This window comes from Polypterus senegalus, chromosome 12 (assembly GCF_016835505.1).
Source record: "Polypterus senegalus isolate Bchr_013 chromosome 12, ASM1683550v1, whole genome shotgun sequence".
Classification (NCBI taxonomy): domain Eukaryota; kingdom Metazoa; phylum Chordata; class Cladistia; order Polypteriformes; family Polypteridae; genus Polypterus; species Polypterus senegalus.
Window position 1 is genome coordinate 74275367 of NC_053165.1, and position 15826 is coordinate 74291192.

General features: G+C 40.6%; 1 protein-coding gene across 1 annotated transcript; it reads right to left on the bottom strand.

Moving 5' to 3' along the window:
* Positions 1-1454: 1454 nt before the first annotated feature.
* On the bottom strand, positions 1455-13966 carry tbx3a (T-box transcription factor 3a). Its single transcript, XM_039772310.1, has 7 exons — positions 12953-13966; positions 11696-11963; positions 9120-9266; positions 7973-8049; positions 7120-7277; positions 4737-5386; positions 1455-2992 (listed from the first exon to the last, which is right to left on the bottom strand). Exons 1-7 carry the CDS (start codon positions 13366-13368, stop codon positions 2558-2560), a joined length of 2151 nt encoding a protein of 716 aa, XP_039628244.1. The 5' UTR covers positions 13369-13966; the 3' UTR covers positions 1455-2557.
* Between the last annotated feature and the right edge of the window lie 1860 nt (positions 13967-15826).

The following is a 15826-nucleotide window of genomic DNA, read 5'->3' on the forward strand; positions in this document are numbered from 1 at the left end:
CAGTGAAGAGATCAGCGGAGGCGCCAGGTGAGCAATAGGAAGGGTAATCCGCAAAGATTGCAAGCTGTTTACCCTCATCGACGAGCGCCACTACAGTTACTTATTAACATTACTATATACAAATAAAGATAGGCGCTCGATAAACCCACTGGACACACACAATGCCTGCTAGATAAACGGCGTTTTACGATTTCATATTTCAATTAGGATCAGGCAAATCATTTTTTCATCAAAAATAAATACAAATACTCATTTTAGTCGACATCTTCCAAGAAATGATCCAGGAACTACAAGCAAAGTGTCCTTTAACCCCCCCCTTGTTATACAAAGATACAGCCGAGGCAGCCGGCCGCCCACACCTTCCACGGATGAGAGATGTTTGTGCAGGGTGCTCTTTCTTTATGTTGCTCACATTAAGAAGGTAATATTTGAATGCATACAATCGTCTTATATTTATGCTATAGGTGCCGCCTAGCTCGCACAGTTTGACCCCCATATCGCCCAGAAGCTAATTCAATAATTTCGTGGCAATGTAGAGAATGGCACAAAATACAGAAATGATTTGAACAAATGGATACGGAACGCGACAGAAGCCGTCAGAGCCGAACGTTTCATTATTATTAAGGATTTGGGGGTCTCTGCTCAGTCGTGTTTGAGGGGCTTTTCAGTGCTCAGTTATCATCATCTGTCCGTAGAAATGGTTTGTAAAACGTTAACATTTAGAAACACTGTGGCATTAAGTTCGTTAGCAGTTAGAGTTTGTCAGTAGAAAATATTTGTAAAATGTTAACAGAATAGCAACAGGACTACTAGTACTATTAATTATTATTATTATATTTGTGTATCAGCTGCTTGTAAAATGAAAAACAGCTGGAGTGGAATTGAGATAATTAATTAGCAGTTATTAATTCGTCTATGAAATCATTTGTAAAATATTACAGAAAAGCAGTGGAAATAAGTTAATAAATGCTGACTAACTTAACACACTTTATTATTATCAATTGTTTGTAAAATGTAACATTTATAGCAGCAGTGCAATTAAGTGAATTCATTAGTTGGTTAGTTAGTCGTCTGTAGAAATTATTTATAAAATGTGACATTTAAAAAAAGTGGTGGTATTAAATTAGTTAGCAATTATTAACAGTTAACACTTACTCTTCGTATCAAGAAATTATTTGTAAAATGCAACAGAAAAACAATTACTTTTTAAAGTGTCTCGAAAAAGCATTAAATATGGGAAAGGCGTTATATAAAGAAAATGTATCATTATTATTATTGAAAGAATTTGTAATCATGAAATATGCACAGTTCACAATTTACGAACCACGTTGTACATTCAAGCGTTGTAGTTCTGATTTTTTTGTAATTATCGTAATTCAAATACAGGTAAATAACACCAAGGTTACTCTGTCATTTATTTTTGAATCCAGACATTTATTTACTAGACATCACAGTGCATTTCAATAATTTTATTGAACCTTTCAAAAACAGAAATAAAAAAAACAAACAAAAATAATATTAATACAGAGGACAGACAACAGTTTTATAACACAAAATAAGCCTTCATATTTCCACATTGTCCGGCACTTGATCGCCAAGCTGCATTTTGTGACAAGAAGCCAATCAAAGGTAAACGCCGAGCGGCGGGCGCACCGGCGAGCCCAAATGGCGGAGAGGAAAGGCGCGCCGGCGGGGCTCAGCGTGCAGGGGGCTGCCGGGCCGCCGCGCGGTTTGTTCTTTCTTTCTAATAATTGGGGGGTTCGGCACTGAGACCTGCAGCAGCACTCAAGAGGCTCGCAGGTGTCCGATTAGAAAAACCGAAATGTCCACGACTACAACATAGAGACAAGATTGTTATTTTTGTTTTTTATTTACACACCTATGTACAACAGCAATAAATTAAACGTAAAGTTTTGAGTATTCAAATTCAACATATGTACACTTTATGCCAAATAATTACATAAATACTTTAATAGTCCTAGATTGAGTTATCTTTCCCGACTCGAATTAAATTTCCCTCCCCCTTTTTTTAATCACATATCGAAATTTACACATCGGCCCCCCCAAACCATTTATTATAATCTTGAGTATTAAAAAACAAATATGTTGAAATTCCAATAGGTAAATACTCATTAATAAAAAGAAACATGGATATGTGAAGGCATGCAAAGCCTTGAATTCGCATTTCTCAAACATCACCGTATATCGTCTGCATGTACTGATACGAACCACAGCATACCCTGACACAGGCTAAACTAGGAACAGGAGCAGAAAGTCGCCATTTCATGTGACAAATGTCCGGGGCCATCAGCCGTGTGCTGAGGAGGTCACTTAGCAGCATTACACACTCGCTAACGCGTTCAGATCTCCACGTCGACTTTCTTTAACGTAATAGGTAGTCAAAGCAGGGTTTTTCTTTCTTTTTTTACGTTTGTGAACAAAGTGCATTGGGAGAGGGAAAAAAAAAATCAACCACCAAATCCACAATTTCGGAATGGATCTCCGCACCCTGCGCCCGGCGTGGCGTGGCGTGGCGTGTCTTTTCCTGTCGACTCGTCTATGGCGAGCCGCTCCTCGATCTGTCCTGTTTCGAGTCCAGCCCGCTCACCAAGCGCTGAATGTTCTGCAGTTCGTTCGTCGACTCTTTTTCGGAACACAGTTTGGGTGACAGGGACACCGATCCAGAGGACATGGTCGACGACCTGCTGTTGAGCTCCGAAGTGGAATCCAGTCCGACAGAGCCCGGGCTCGCCGGCTTGGCGTCAGCCGCTCCAGCGGACATGGCGGGGAGGGCCGCCGTGGTGAGCAGGGTGCTGCTGTCCGGCAGGGTCATGGGCACCGAGTAGGGGTTGTAGCGGAGGCGGGGGCGGACTGCGTTAAGGAAGGGATGGCGGTGGACAGATGAGGAGGCTGCCGACGAGGCGGCCGCAGCGGCGGCCATGTAGGTGTACGGGTAGGGAAAAAGACTTCCGAAGGGAGACATGGCCAGTCCCTGCAAAGAGAGAGAGAGAGAGAGAGAAAGAAAGAAAGGTCAATGAATACCCAACAGTGGCTCAACTCCGGTCGAGGGGGTCACAAGAGTGAACAAAAGTACACACACCCAAAAAGACAGAAAGCATGGACCTCCTTCGCACGATCAGCCATAATCTGCCCATCAATTAATTAGCTGACGGCCGGACTGCGAGCGGCACCTGAGCGCCGATAAGATCTCCCTGTCGACGACCGCGCTGCCATGGACGCCTCGTCACAAAGGTGAGCAAACACAAGCCACAGAGACACCGGGGCTGCACGGAAAGTCCAAGGCGTCCACAGCGTGTGTGGGCTGAGGGGAGCGAATCGCAATCGGAACGCTGAAATGTGACAGGAATGTGAGGGGCGGTTATGAAGAATTTCATCGTCCTCGATCTCTTTAAGAAGCAGTTTCATATAAATATGCAGAACGCTATTTAGAACAGAGTGTCCTTTACTTATTGATTCATTTCTATGAACATTTCGGTCCTTATCTGCTTGTAAAATAGAACGATAAACACGCCGAGTGTCTCCCAAAGCAAAATGTCACCGAATTAAAAAGGCTCATTTATGTCAGCAAACTCTAAAACATAAAGAATGCATTCAGAACTAATATTTAAAACGATATGTAGCGCCAAACCTTTCACCATGTAGTATGAATGCAATATTTTAGAAGGAATTATTACTCCAAGAAAATGGCATAGCAAAGCCAATTTAATTCAAATGGAATTTTTAGAAGGCGGGTTTGCTTTGTATATGAAGGTTAAAGTGTGAAACGTTTTAAAGCGCTACTCCTTTCAACACGGGAAAGGCGCTATATAAATAAAATGTATTAGGAAACGTGCCAACTAACACTAAAGTGGATATACAAATATACAGGGTGGGCAAAAGTTGGTCTGCAGTTGTTCGTATGGAAAACGACATGCAGGTTATGACTGCCACATGCACTCAGGCACACTTTCAATAATAATAATGAGGAAGAAACTAAAAAGACAAATAATACAAGTAAACACGAGAATTAATAAGTAATAATACCAGAATATATCCTCTGTTAGGGTACTCACTACTTGTGTCTAGACATATTATTACACAGTGCACGGGATTTGGAGCAGGTGAGTTTGCTTTGTATATACAAGTTAAAGTTTACAAAGTTCTTATGTCGCCATTACTGTTCAGCAAGGGAAAGGCACTACATAAATAACATATACATTATTATTATTATTATTATTACTGGTATTCCTATATTTCAGTAAGTAATAGGCCTGCCAGGTGTAACTACTAGTTATAAGACTTAAGACCAGAAATGGAATTTTTAACAGGCGGCTTTGCAACCTTTTAAAGCGCCATTCTTTTCAGAGTGAGAAAGGCGCTACATAAAAATATAGTATTATTTATTCTAGTAAGTAACAGGCCAGCTAGGTATCATTTGATTTATTTTTTCATATACTTTCTTAATCACTTTAGATACAGTTCAACACTAAAGATGTGATTTTTGGGAGGTACATTTTCTTTCTATATGCAAGTAAACATTTAAAGCCTTTTTATAGCGCCATTCCTATATATTTATGCACACACGTATATACATATATATACACACACGCATAGATAGATAGATAGATAGATAGATAGATAGATAGATAGATAGATAGACAAACAAATGGATCTCTCTTCTTCTTCTTCTTATTATTATTATTACTCTAAAAAGACTGCAAAGCCATTCTACTTACCTGTGATGCAAGGACGTGCTGCTGCAGGTGGAAAGGGAGCGCCGAGGCCCCAGAAAGTCCCTGCGGTGACGAGCCGATACTGGCGGCTGTATCCATTGCACTAACATCCCTAGAGGAGACGGCTGCCAGCAGAGGTCCCATGCCCGCTGCCGCCATGTTTGAGAAGGCATTGCTCATGCTGAATTGACTGGGGTGCAAGAGAAACGGGTGAGCCCCACTCAGCGGGTTGAAAAACTGCTGCCCAGCCAGGCCGGGTGGAAATCCAAAGTTATGCAGGTGCCCCTGGCTCAGGTGGGTGCCGCTGTCTGTCTGGACGGTCAAGGGTACGAAGGTCTCTTTGCTCAGCGACCTGCACTCGTCCGATTTGGAGTGGTCGCGGATTGGGCTTTTGGGGTCCTCCCTACCCAGAGTCCTCGCCGTGCTGGTCGGGCTGTGCCGCGAGTCTGCCAGGCTCTTTTCGGTTTTAGGTAGTTCTTCGCGGACCCTGCTTACGTAATCGCCGGGAGAAAACAAGTCCGCTTTCGGGGGGCTTCCGCCCACCTTCCTAGAGTCTTCAGTGCTTGTGGTGGAGATTTTGCTCGTTTCGTTTCTTTCCTGTGTGTGGTCTTCTTTATTTTCTTCGTCGCTTTCTGCATCGCTTGTGCAGAATTCTGGCAAACGAAAAAAAGTAAAATTACTTTTTTAAAATCTTTATAGCTAATCAAAAAGGAGACGGTGATTTAAAAAAAAACCACGGAATTTAAGCTGCAAGCCCCCTAAAACTACGTCTCATTTTTTTGTTTTAGATGTTAAAAATCTCAAAAATATTTGAAAACGCCCGTAATACACGCAGACGAGTATAGAGGTGAGCGCACAGAACGAAAGTTTCTGTTCTGCCTTTAATAACGTTTGTCCAATAAAGTTGGACCTTCTGTGCGTCTTCACGGTTATTAAAATGTTTCATGTCCAGAACAGGTGACCAGTTATAATCCGAGCCACAAAGACGGACAGACCGATAAATGGACAGACAGATGTGAAAAATACGTAAATGATTATATTAACACCAAAAACAAATCTTCACAATATATATACCGCAATGACCAGTAAGATTAAAATAATATAAAAAAATTGCAAAACTTGGCAGTGAGATAAATAGGGAAGGCGCTATATGACCGACAAATCGATATGAAAGGCACTATATAATAGATTGACGTAAAAGGCACCGTATTAAGATAAACAGATAAATAAGAAAGGCAGCAGAAATCAGACAGAACCGAACTAGTCCTCAAGGGGGGCAGAAGGTCAATAAACATGTAATATTATAATATTTTGATTAACAACACAACTTTGTAAAACATATACAAGATTGACTACAAACAAAGAAAATGAGGACATATTTACATATTTAATCGTTTTTAACCTGGCAATTACATTCGCAGTGAGGCAGGCAGACAGACAAGGAAGGCACTATATATATATATATATATATATATATATATATATATATATATATATAAAAACAAACAAACCTTATTTAAAAGTATAACATACAGGCACATTAAGAGACGCTGGCTTATCATAAATAAAATCATTAACAACTCTCAAGCTTTTCTATTCAAAATGTATCACTGAAGACATTCATTTTCTGTACAATATAAAACATCTGTTACAGCCTGGGTTTCTTAAAATATATCGAATTGATTACTTAGGTTATAATATGCAAATTCCACCTCCAATCTACTTGAAGGAGTTCCTTCAACATTAATGATGGATGCGTCGATGGCTGTTCTGTTTTTTTCTACTTCATTTCTTCTCGTTTTAAATGTTGACCCAACAAAAATCTGCTGACTAAACAATCCTTGTTATTTATTTTTTCATGATACAGAAATTCCAAAACTATAATGAGTGTATTGGACACAATTGCTCATCTTTCCAACGATAAAACCAGCCAATGTACTGGTGCTGGTGATGGCACTTGGTACCATCCTGACAAACTGTTTCTTTTTGATGACAAAGGGGACGCTGATCAGTAAGGCTCGAGTCAATGATATTTAAGAATAGACAGATAATAGACAGATAGAAGGGTGAAGTAATATGTAGATATTATGTACTGATGCTGATTTGCCTTCTAGCAGTTTTTCTGCACAGAGCCTCTTCTATAAATGTCATTTCATTTACAATAATGCACACAGCCTCAGTCAGCAAGTCAAGCGGTGTGTGAATTTTCATTAACGCTTTCAAATTCGAACCCAAAGCAGGCCGCCCAGCCATTAGGAAGCGCGAGGCGCGCAGCCTGCGCCCGTTTCGCTTTCACCCATAAAAATCTCTTGAGCCCCTCAAGGCCGCCTATTGGTAGCACTAAGGAGCTGAGCGCCGGTATAGAAAGAGCAGAATGTCCACAGACCTTTAAGGGTAGAGGCCCCCATAGTAGACACAGCGGGGGAGGACACTTGGCCGAAACACTTGAAGGGGGTGTGTTCGCTTGAAGAGTCGTCCGAAGTCCCATTTTCCTTTTTCTGTTGTTCCTCAAATGATCGCATGGATTGCAAGGCTAACTGCTTTCTGCACAGTAGAAATGAATAAACAAAGGCATACATACATACATAAACAAACACATGAAATGAGGCCAGTTCTTTGATATTAAATGTACTTGTACTAACAGCGCATTCGACACAGAAAACCGGTTTTTCCTTCCACTGATACTGGACTGGATGACTGATAGCACAACTCCGATTTTTTTTTTGAACTTGAGCCCTTCACGCGCTGGCCACTGGGCAGTGGGGGTCCCTTCCTCCTCGGCCCCCACTGATTATTTTCACGGAGACTTTCTTGGCTGGCTGAGTTCTAATTATGAGTATGCAAATGAAGCGAATACTTTTAATTATAGCGGCCTTTTGTCAGGTGAGATTTGAGCTCAAGATTAAATGTGTTGAAATCTGTACATTGGGGTTTGTTCCAACACTCTATCATCAGCATTTCTCATAATTTGCATAACGGAAATAAATGCGTTGTGTGTGTTTAAAAGTAAAACAAAAGGACAAATGCTATGAGCGTTCAACGCCCTTCGCAAAATGACGTCCGTGTACAATTTGCACAGACGCCGGTCTCAAACATAATCCAAACACTGGATAAGATAAGACATCCCCGAAATAATCCAAGACAGATCCAAATATTGCATGCATCTATTTTTCAATTTGCTATCTGGCATTTATTGACAGTAACATTTACACTGGCTTTACAATCAAATATGAACTTACCGTTTCTCTCTCCTGCCATTACCAGTGTCACGAAACCCCTTGGCAAACGGGTTGTTATCGATTTTCAACTGCGTTATCTGTTTAAAAAAATAATAAAGTTACAATTTGAGAAAAGAAAACACCACATGTGCAGCCTAAACGTACAGCCCATGCACTATAGTAATTTCGACATTACCATCCAAAGGCCCCACAGGTAAGCTGTCACAGAGTTGTGCAGACGGGCAAGGTGGTGGCACTCGCGGTGAGCTCAGCGGTGCCCACAGTAACCTCAAGCGGCACGTAAAGCTCCTTCCAGCTGACCTTTACGGTCTAAATAAGAATTTGGATGAGACGAGCGGAGTCCTTAAATTGGAACCGAAAAGGTAACCTGGGCAGCCTTTGCTTTTATTTCACTTACAGTACATCTTGAATCTTTACGAAATTTTACAAAACTCACCACAGTGTCGTGGCCTTTCACACACAAGTCACGATAGGAAAAGCAGGACAGTGACAGTGCGTGAAACACCAAATCCACAAAAAAGGAGCCATTTATTAATTTGCATGTTTGCATGTTTTACACGCTTTTAAAAATGCTCAGTGGCCATTAAAGAGCATTAAGAGCAGCACCCAGTCACGGACTCCAATTTGAAAACATTTCACCGCACAGAACAAAACGGCGGCCTAAGTTTATAGTAATAGCAAACAACAAAACATTTGATTTATATAGCGCCTTTCTCATGCTCAAAGCGGTTAACCGCAGCCCCTCACTTTAACGACCACCACATGAATCTCCCAAGTCAACAGCCGGCACCGCGTTTCGACGAGCATTAAAAAGCCAGCAGGACAATACTTGAAAATACAAAATAAAATCAGAAATGTCAGTGAGGCACAACGAGACGCTCTTTCACGTTCCTTTTTTTTATACATACATACATACATACATACATACATACATACATACATACATACATACTATTTTATAGTAACAACGGCGACAGAAAATGAAGCCATTAGCTAAACGCCAGAGTCGACAGCATGCCTCCAACTACATGAAGCGCACACCTTTTAACCTGAACGTCGCGCGAATTTGACAGAAAATAAAGCAAACGAATCAAAGCCAGCAAAAAGAGCAGCCATAGCCATAAATCCAGGCACGCCAGTCACTTACCTTATCGTTCTGGTAGGCAGTCACAGCTATGAATTCCGTTTCAGGAAACACGTAAGTTCGAAACGTGCTGTACGGAAGTTTGAGGATGTCGTTGGCTCTCACGATGTGAAACCTCGGCTGGTACTTGTGCATTGAATTGAGAATGGTCTGCAACAGAGGACAGGACAGGCGCGGCCTTTTAGAGGGGTTCACACGGACAAAAAAGGCAACATGCCTAGCAACCTGCAGCGTCCCAACATCGCTTGAAGTCAAGGTCCATGGGGGCTCAGGCTGAGAGAGTAAAGCTGTCACCGAAAGTAATAAAACTTCAGCATACTGTACAACTTTCTGGGATTACCCCCAAAATATCACGACATCAAATGTAACAAATAAAGTATAAGCAGAAATCTGAAGGCAGACTGAGCATAAAAGCAATATTAGTTTCTTAAATGATTTACAAATGTATTAAATAAACCTGTAAAAGGATATGGACACCAACTCGAGCAATACAACCCACAGCGTCAAATGAGCTCTTCGAGTGTCAAAGTGCACGCAGGACGACAGAGTGGAGCCCCACAGGCCCTCCCCGGGAGTTTAAGACAGCCAGGGGGAATGGCGGAGGACACCGCAGATTTGCTTTAACGCTGCCGAGATTACTGAGAAAAAGTGTCACGGGGGGAAGCGGGCGCAAGGACCGACGTGCTGCTCGGACTTTAGAAATTATGGAGAGTGTGGCAATGCCTTGTGAAAAGCCTTCGTGTGTGCACATTATTTTCAAAAGAGCTATACACATTATGGAAAAATACACTTCGTGATAGCCCCTTTATAAATGAGCGCAGGACAATGCCTTTTTAAAAATGGGCAATATACACCATAAAAAATACACTTACTGATAGTCGTTTATAGATTATAGTATGAAAATGCCCTGACAAAAGCATTTTTGTGGACGTGCTTTAAAGAGCGCTACAGAAACTATAGAAAAAATACACGTAACAATCAATACAATGATAGTGCTTTACAGACTACAGTATGACAATGCCTCGTGAACAGCATTGCTTGTTTGGTTTTTTTTTTAAAGCAATACAAACTAAGAAAAAAAAAATACACGTTAAGGATAAACCTACTGGTAGTGCTTTGTAAATTATAATATGACAACGCCTTGTGAAAAGCGTTTCTTGTTATTTAAAAAAGAGCTATAGAAAACAATTCAAAAAGACACGTAAGGACCAATAAACTGGTTATATTTTATAAATTATACATATTATAATAATGTCTTGTGAAAAGCATTTTTGTGAGCACATTTTTAAAAAGCGCCAACAACTTAATAGAGAAATACACTGAAGGATCAATATAGTAGTCTGGTTGAGGCTTATAAATGATAATAAATGATAAGCCTTGTGAACGAACGGCATTTTTAGTTTTTTGAAGTGTAGAAAATAATTTAAAGCCACACGTAAAGACCAACACACTGCTTGTAATTTATAAATTATGGCGAGCACGACCATGCTTTGTGCAACTGATTTTTGTAAACACATATTTTAAATAAAACATTATACAAATTACAGAAAACTCAGATAAGGACCAATATACTGGTAGTTCTTCATAAATTACACTGTGATAATGCCTTATAAAAAGAATTATTTTGTCATTTTTTTAAGGCTACTCAACACTATAAAAATACACGTAAAAGTCAATTTAATGCTGTACTTTATAAATTATGCATATTATGGCAAAGCCTTATGAAAGGCAGTTTTGAGAACAAAATAAAAAAAAATTAAAGTCAACAAATGATATAAAAATAAATTTAAGGGTCAATATACTGGTTGTACTTATAAATAATAACGATTTATGAAGAGCATTTTTAAGATGTATACAAAATAATTAAAAAGCATACACGTCAGGACGAACACACTGCTTGCACTTTATAAGCTGTGGCGACCATGACAGTGCCTTGTGCAAAGCATTTTTGTCAGCACATTTTAAAAAGCGCCATACAGTTCATAGAGAAATAGACTTTCGTGTCAATATACTGATCTTTTACAATTATAGCCTGACAATGCCTCGTGAAGAGCATTTTCTTGTTAGTTTTTTAAAAAAGAGCTATACATAATTATAAAAATACACCTAAGGATCAACATATAGTTGTACTTTATAAATTAGAGAGAGCAAGAAAATGTTTAATGAAAAGCATTTTTGTTGTTTTTGTTTTTTCAGTATATATAATTTAAAAAATACACGCAAGGGCCAAATGCACTAGTTGTGCTTTATAGCATGACAGTGGATAATGAAAACCATTTTTTCTGAACAACATTTTAAAAAATTGCTAATCACTTCTACAAAAAACCATTTCAAGATCAATATACATGTTGCACTTTATAAATAATTGATAGAATAACAAAAGGCCTTTTTGTGAACATTTTTTTAAAAGTGCTACATTTATTAAACATGAGAGGCTAAACTCACTGATGACCCCCACTGAATTCACAACAAAGGCTTACACGCTCATTTTAAGAAGTACAAATATAAACACAAATGGAAATTCAGCCAACTACATAATTCACTTTAAAAAAGAAGAAAGAAGAAAGAGAAGAACTTACAAAGCCGTGCTTATCGGAGATGTTGTTTGTCAGTTTAAGTTTGTGGAAATTGACGACCTTGGACATCCACTGCTCGCCAGTGGCCGGACTGTCGGGGTGAATGTACATCCGCTTTGGCATTTCAGGGTCAGCTTTGCCAGCCACCATCCAGCGAGAATTGTGGAACTTGTATCTACAGTCATCTGCCGCTACAATGTCCATCAACAAAATGTACTTGGCTTTCTTGTCCAAACCAGTGCATCTCACTTTAAAGGGTGGAAACATTCGCCTTTGAAAATAAGCAGTGAAGATTGATGTTATTATTATATTATTATGATTTATTATTATTAATAATATTAGTAGTAAGAGTAGTTTTTTCCTTTGTTTTAAGGACCACTAGAGTAACCGCAGTTTGATTTTTGAGAGGTCCGCGTTTTTTGCAAAAATAAACAAAATCTACTCGCTAAAATGACAAAGTGCACTCTCGTACAAAAGAACAGAATGCTAATCTAAAAAGCCCTCGCATTTGCTAAAACCCCAAATTAAATGTAAGTGTAAATCTGTCAAATTGAGAACAGATTTGCATTAAACGTTATTTGTTTCTTCGAGAAACTTCAAACAAATCCAACTTTAGTTCATGGCGCTGTAAACACAAAGGTGCACTTCTTAAGATTCGATCGATCGATCGTACAGTGAAGCTCGACCGTGTTCGGTGAAACTCCATTTCAGGGTCCAGTCACTCACACACACACACACACAAGTCCGGAGCCACCGAAAGGGCGCACAAACGCGAACGGCCTTTCCTGCTGAGGTTTGCTCAAGTATTCGCTTCGCTCGCGGCTCTCCGTTCCTGCACTGTTTATGATTTTATAATCGCCAATTGACAGGATGAAAGTAAACACAAGTTAAACAGTCACCAAGGCGGCTGGTGTTAAAACCCTTTAAGCTTCCAGAAGGAATTTCGCCGAAGTCGTTTAAATGTAATTCGTTTACAGCATGCACTAGGGGTTTCGTCATTTTTCTGCTCAAGTAACATCTGAATAACAGAAATCGATTATTATTTATTCTTCAGTTTGAATATCTCACTGCAGAGAAAATTGTCTAAGCACGCCCTTTGCATTTTGAAGAAATCCTAAATCACAAACGCAAATGTTTCCTGCTCAGTGACATTTTCAGAGGACAGCTCAATAACTATCGTCTCGGCCTTATTGTTCTCTAACATGAATCTCCCAAAACAAAAAAAAAAAAAAAAAAATTAAAAAGAGGGGCCAGGCTTACCTTCCGGATTTCGTGATAACCATTTCAGTGCCACGCTTGTGGAACTGCTCCCAAAGCTCTTTGGCTTCCAGATGAACTTTTGGGTCATCCTCCACATCTTCTTCGGGTTCCAGACTTTTCAGAGGCCTGAGATGTGCTGCTGCCGCTGCCGCCGCCGCCGCAGCTTGGTGTCCCAAGGAGGAGAAATGCAGGCCGGTCTCGGCGGCGCCCACCAGCTGATCCATAATTGGTTTTCCCAGGGCTCCCGGAAGGGAGAGAGGCGCTGCACCGTTCGGGGGCAGAGCAAGTGCCGGGAAGAATGGAGGCTGGTGGCCCAGGAGAGCGCTCATGGCGAAGTCCGGAGCGCGGTGAGGTAAAAAGGGATGATATGCCATACTTGTGCCCGGAATGACTGGATCTCTCATCGGTAAACTCATTCACTCCCCAAAACAGACGTCCAGTTGTTTGTTATTGAAGTTGCCGGATTAGTTGTGCTTATTATTTGTACGAGAGACACCTTCTTAGCAGCACGTTTTAACTTGACGAGAAGAAGAAAATCTGAAGGTGAAAATAAGATGCATTCCAAGAAGAGTTCAGTTTTGGCACGGTGCGTCTAATTTTTTTATGCTTTTGTTCGCCGTATCCAGAAAGAAAAAAAAACCCTTGTCTTGAAAAAAGAAACGAGAAATATGATCCCTGTCCCTCAGAAGTGTTAAGAATAAGCCTTAAAGGAGAACAATCCTCTATGTTAATCTGTTTTTAGTAAAAATCATCGTGCCATCATGTCAGACTTTTCTTTCGGCACATGGAAATGACTTGGCTTTCTTTTCGAGAAAATGTAATTTGATTTGCTTGATTTTGAAAGAAAGAGTTGTTATTCCTAGAAATCTGTTGCTGCAAAATCGTGCAGATTTCTTACAAAAGCCTCAGCTGCGTATAGCACAATTCCTCTGCTCCAAAACAATAATAAAAAAGAAGGACAAGAAGGAAAAAAAAGAAAAGGGGGAAGAAAAAAAGAAGAGTCCGCTGACAGAGAGAGGAAGCGAGAGCTCAGCACTGAGGGTTTCCCTGCGCTTCTGTGCGCTCTGGGCTGCAGATTGTATGGATGTGTTGTGTGTTGCGAGCAGCGGGGCCCTGTTGATTGGCTATTTGACGCTTTCGGACCAATTGTGTGGCTCCATAGGCGTGGTTTTGACAGGTCGAGTGGAGGGGACAGAGCTGAGTTATAAAAAGAAGGTGTCGGAAACTGTAACGTTTCAGCAAAGCATCACTACTACTCTGCGGCGCGTGAATATGTCAACATCATTAGACAGGGGAGGGGAAGGAAAGCAGGGGAGGGGAGAGGAGGGGTAGAGGGAGGGGTGGACGAGGCCGGATCCCGGCGGGAAGCTCGGCCTCCTCGAGAGGTGCCTGTGCCCACAGGAAAGCTACATCTGTGCACACAACTGGAGCGCCGCTCTTGGCAGCTGAAATGTCACACGTCTGCTCTCCTGTGCCTTGCCCAGGCTCCGATTTTCCGAGCCGTTTGACTGTGTTCATCATCCAAGGCATTCCTAAAAGTATCAAAACTCAAAAAGTTCAGTCACGCTACAGGACTGAACAAAGCTCTTTAGTTGTATTGTGTTATCAATTGCTAAAATGATGGGAGGGCGGCAGGCAGGGGTGGTGGTGGGGAGGGGGGTGTTCTTGGCATGACTGTATAGGTTCATCTTCGGATTCGGCTCACGTGACGCTTCAGAGTTGGAAGTAAGAATGCAATCAATTCTGCATGTGCCTGGAAGCGCCCGTACTATCGGCTTGATCTGCCTTGCTCTCCATGTTGCGGACACTTGCTCTTATCTTGTCCATCTGAACTCTGCTGTGGTCGTGGACGACGCCATATCAGACAAAGATCGATTCCGAGTTGGGGAATTCTCCTTCTGTTGTGCTCAAGAAATCTAACCGTTTTGGCCATTTAACCCAGAATGGGACCGAAGGTAGGCTTAATCCGTAGGATGCGATATTGGATGTTTGATAGGTGTGGGGCTTGACTCGGTTATGCTGGTGGCTTTGCAAAATAAAGTAGCGGTGCACGAGTCCAGCGACAGAACCGGAGGTGATCCACTGCCACTCAGGAGATCATCTCCATTTGTGAAAAATAACGGTTCTGTAATGGCACTTTACTGGGTCGGGTGGTCTTGGCAAAGAACCGTTTGGTTCTGGAAAGGTGTCTTTACTTGTGAAGTTGGCTCTTTGGGCTTTGTGGACAAAACAGAAATCTTTGATGCGTGGTAGACAGCAGGATACTGACAGAGCAAGGAGCCTGTGTGGTTAAATGCAAGAGTTCCGTGAAAATCTGGATCTAGTCTGATATTTTACTGTTATTAGTTATTATAGTGTTTTATTTGACTGATGCCTTTATCCAAGCAACATTTTTTTGGTTTATTTTCAATTTAAGTGTCAGTAGTGGGATTTGTACCCTCAAATTTCAGGGGTTCAGGTCTAAAGCCTTAACCGTTACACCCTATTTATATATGGCTATTTATGGGAGCATCACAGGGATAGCGAGATAGACTGATATATGTGAAAGGCATTATTTATTAAATAATGCAGATAGCTACATAACACTCTATGTAACTGAAAGATAGAAAAATAGAAACGACTCGATACAATAGAGATACAGATAAAATAGACAGATAGGAAAAGCAGTATATAATACATAAATACAGAATGAGATAAATGGCTAAAAGAAAAATAGATCAATATTATTAATGTATATAAATAAAAAAGGCTCTATAACGATAACAGATAGGAAAGGCTCTATATAATACATACCTATAGAATGATAAGATTTAAATAGAAAAATACATAAACATTATTAGTGTATATAAAAAGCAGTATATAATACACAGAATG

Bases quoted from the DNA above. Each gene is read 5' to 3' on its own strand.
- tbx3a (XM_039772310.1), bottom strand. From the start codon at position 13,368: ATGAGTTTACCGATGAGAGATCCAGTCATTCCGGGCACAAGTATGGCA. The intron at 9,267-11,695 runs GTAAGTTCTTCT...CCTCTGTTGCAG, and splicing joins TCTCCGATAAGCACGGCTTT to ACCATTCTCAATTCAATGCA. The intron at 7,278-7,972 runs GTAAGTTCATAT...TCTACTGTGCAG, and splicing joins AATGGCAGGAGAGAGAAACG to AAAGCAGTTAGCCTTGCAAT.